General features: G+C 54.8%; 1 protein-coding gene across 1 annotated transcript; it reads right to left on the bottom strand.

Moving 5' to 3' along the window:
- Positions 1-966: 966 nt before the first annotated feature.
- Positions 967-2,275, bottom strand: PNOC (prepronociceptin; the record flags this gene model as incomplete). Its single annotated transcript, XM_015616598.1, has 1 exon — positions 967-2,275. A coding segment is annotated over one exon (396 nt), but the record flags the coding sequence as incomplete, so codon positions are not given.
- Positions 2,276-3,985: the final 1,710 nt, after the last annotated feature.

The following is a 3,985-nucleotide window of genomic DNA, read 5'->3' as shown; positions in this document are numbered from 1 at the left end:
AAAAAAGGGGAAAATAAAGAAGGAAAAAAAAATGTTTAAAAAAGAAGGAAAAAGCAAAACCAGCTGAGCCGAGAGCGGAGGGAGAGGGAACCTCGATCCCAGGAATCGGGACGGAAGCGAATCCCGGAATTTTGGGAGACGCCACCCGAGGAGGGGCAATAAAAAAATGGGAAAAAAAATTATAAAAAATAAAGGAAAAATGGGAAAATCCTCCCAAATTTGGAATTTTTTGGGGGACTCAGGGGGGTCTCGGCGGCTCCCACGGCCCGGCCCGGAGGAGGGGACGCGGAATTCCGGAATTCCCGAATTTCCTTGGGAATGGCGGAGAGTTCTGGGCAGGAATCGGTCGATTTCTCAATGGACAAATTCTTTTATTTCAATGTTTAATCCAGATTTCTTTTATATTGCATTTTATTTTTAATTTAATTCACGGTTAAAGCTGATTTTTAATATTTTATTTCCTTTTATTTTAAATATTTTCGCTCTTTTTTTTCACCTTTTAAATAATTTTTCATTGTTCTTTTATTTCTTTTAAATAATTCTCATTAATTCTTTATTCCTTTAAAATATTTTTATTTCTTCAGAATATTTTTCAAATCTATTTTTTTTTTTAATTCCTTTTAAATATCTTGGAAATTTAATCTTTATTCCTTTAAAATGTTTCTGAAAATTCTTTATTCCTTTTAAAATATTTTGGGGGGATTTCTCTTTTATTTCTTTATAATATTTTTAAATTTTATTCTTTATTTTAAATACTTTTCGACTCAGTTTTTTATTTTTCTTTAAATATTTTCCCTTCGTCCTTTTGAAATTATTCAATTTTAACTTTCACATTTTCGTTCCTTTTCCCTTTTATTTAATTCTTATTTCATTCTAATTTTTAAGATTTTTAAACTCTAAATCTCCTTTTTTTTAAAACCCTTTTTGGTTTGATTTAAAAAAAAAAAATTGATTTTTTTAAAGACTTTTCCCGGATTTCTTTGGAATTTTGATTGGGTTTTTCCCTGTTTTTTTTTGTTTTAATTTGGGGGGAACCGACCCGTGCTGGACGTGGAGCAGCGACCCCTCGGTCCCTCCTCGCTGGCCGGGGGGTGACCCCGAGGTGACCCCAAGGTGACCCCAAGGTGACCTCAAAAGTGACCCCGAGGTGACCCTAAAATGACCTTGAGGGTGATCCTGAGGTGACCCCGAGGTGACCCCAAAAGTGACCCTGAAGTGACCCCAGGGTGACCCTAAAATGACCTTGAGGGTGATCCCGAGGTGACCTTGAGGTGACCTCAAGGGTGACCCCAGGGTGACCCCAGGGTGACTCCAAAGGTGACCTCAAAGGTGACTCCAAAGTGGACCCTGAGGTGACCCCAAGGTGACCCTGAGGGCAACCTTGAGGTGGCCCCAAGGTGACCCCAAGGATGACGCAGGAGGTGACCCCGAGGGTGACACCAAGGGTGACCCTGAGGATGACCATGAGTGATGACCCCAAGGTGACCTCGAGGTGACCCCCAAGGTGACCTTGAAGGGTGACCCTGAAGGGGACCCCAAGGGTGACCATGAGGGGGACACTGAAGGTGACCCTGAGGTGACCCCAAGGGTGACCACAACGTGACCTTGCAAGGTGGACCCTGAGGTGGCCCCAAGGTGACCCTGAGGTGACCCCAAGGATGACCTCAAGGATGACCTCAAGGATGACCCCAAGGATGTCCCCAGGGGTGACCCCCAAGGCTCCCTCACCGTCCCTTCCCGCGTGGCCCCCGCGTCCCTCCCCGGCCTCGGCGCTGCCGTTCCCGCGCCGTTCCCGCGCGGTTCCTCTCGGTGATGGCCCCCGTGTGGGATGGCACCCATGGGATGTGGCGGGCGGGGTGGAGGGTGGCTCAGATCCCGCTCAGATCTCGTTGTTCCGGCCGGCGCCGCCCGGGCCGTACTCACTGGAGCGCGGCGCCATGCCCAGGTACTGCTTCAGGAACTCGCTAAACCTCTTCTGGTTGTTCCACTTCCGCGCCGACTTGCGCACCCCGATGAAGCCCCCGTACCGCTTCTGCACCCCCTTGGCCGCCCGGCCCGCTCCCAGCCGCCGGGAAATGTCCTCCCGCTCTTCCTCCTCCTCCTCCTCCCGGCGAGGCTGCGGGAAGGCGCCCGGCGCGGCCCTCTCGGCGTCCAGGCGGCGCGGCCGCGGGGCGGCTCGGCCGGCGGTGGCCGCGCACAGCTCCCAGGTGGCCCTGGGCACCGCTTGGCCTTCGCACTCCAGGATGCAGATCTGCGAGGGAAAGGCGGACGAACGTCAGGGGATTGGTGGGGTCGGACCTCCGGGAGATCTCTGATGGCTTCCCAGACCATCCCGGTCCATCCCGGTCCATCCCAACCTGTGGGGAGGTGCCAGCAGCTCGTGGTGAGCGTTCCCCGGCCTCGCCCCAGAGGTGTCACCTCCCAAACCTGGTCACCCAGAGGGGCTGAAGGTGCTGGGGACGCTCAGCGTGGCTCTCCAGCCTTGCCCAGACTGGGTTTGCTAATCCCTGCCCACATTCCTGTTTTCCTGTGGAATTCCAAGCTCCCGCTCCAGCATTTCCAGCTCTGCTGGGCCCTTCAAGCCAGAAATCATCCGGTGGAGCTGGGATGGGATGGTGGAGCTGGGACGGGACGGTGGAGCTGGGATGGGAAGGGACTGTGGAGCTGGGATGGGACGGTGGAGCTGGGAGGGGAAGGGACGGTGGAGCTGGGAGGGGAAGGGACGGTGGAGCTGGGAGTGGATGGAGGTGGGACCGGACCATGGAGGTGGGACAGGACCGTGGAGGTGGGACCGGACTGTGGAGGTGGGACCGGACCGTGGAGGTGGGACCGGACCGTGGAGGTGGGACCGGACCTCTGGCCCATTCCCATGGCAGGTCCTGGTGCCTGGAGCTGTCCCTCCCCAGGGACAGAACTTTGCTCTCCTTGCTGCTCTTCCCGAGGTTTCTCCAGCTGGGAATGTTCATCTGGATGGCAGCAGAGCTCCGTGGGGTCCCACCAGCCCTGTGGCACCCACTGAGGTCCTCCTGCCCCTTTATCCTGAGCAAATCCTGGTCCTCCAGGTTCATCCACCCCAGGATTGTCCTCCAGGATGTCACAGGACACCGAGATGAAGATCAAGGCCACGAGCATCGCTTCTCCTCCAGAAACCCACCCTGGCCGCTCCCGGTGACCTTCCCGTCCCCCACTCCTCTGGAATGGCACTGAGGGATGAGGATGGGAATTCTCCACGCTCCAACACCACTCCAAAGATCCATGGGAAGCTTCCAGATCCTCCTCCGTCCTTCCTGGAAGTCAGACAGGACCTCCGGCTTCTCCCGCCCCCAGGAACGGCCGTTCCCACCACGTCCCTTCGTCACCTCCGGCTCCCACGGGTTCATCCCACCGCGGTCGTGTCTCGTCCCTTTCCCAGCCGGGATTTGGTGCCACCAAACCCATCCAGAAGAAAATCACAGAAGAACCAAACGGGATAAACGTCAGGTGGAAGGCCCAGAAGGGAAGGGTTGTCCTCCTGCAGGTGGAATCATCTCCATCCCGACTTCTCCTTCACAGTGGGGTCATTCCGACGCTGAGCCCCAGCTGGGGTCATCTGAGCCAGGTGGGAATTCCCGTTCTCAGACCCTAAAACCCCATTTTTTATCCCTTTTTCCCCTCACACCACCCCTCGCTCCATCCCGTTCTTCACAAGGGGTTTGTCCTTCCTGCGGCTCTTCCTCATGAGAACAAATTCCAGATTCATTCCTGGAAATGCACCAAAACCTCCCTTCTTCGCCCCCTAAATCCAAGGAATTCCCACGGGATGGGACAGCGGGGATCTGCTCACACCCAAACCAGCTGGAGAACATCTGGGGGAGGTCTCATGGCCACCTGCAGGCCCCAAACCTCTGCAGAACCTCTCTTCACCTTGGGACCCTCGCCTTGGCCAGCCCGGAGGTGCCACCAGTCCCGGCGTGGTCCCTCAGGGCCGCGGCTCCGTGGGTTCTTC

The sequence above is a fragment of the Parus major genome, unplaced genomic scaffold (genome assembly GCF_001522545.3).
Source record: "Parus major isolate Abel unplaced genomic scaffold, Parus_major1.1 Scaffold538, whole genome shotgun sequence".
Lineage (NCBI taxonomy): Eukaryota > Metazoa > Chordata > Aves > Passeriformes > Paridae > Parus > Parus major.
The sequence above is the reverse complement of the archived record's forward strand: the minus strand, read 5'-3'. Positions and strand labels throughout refer to the sequence as shown.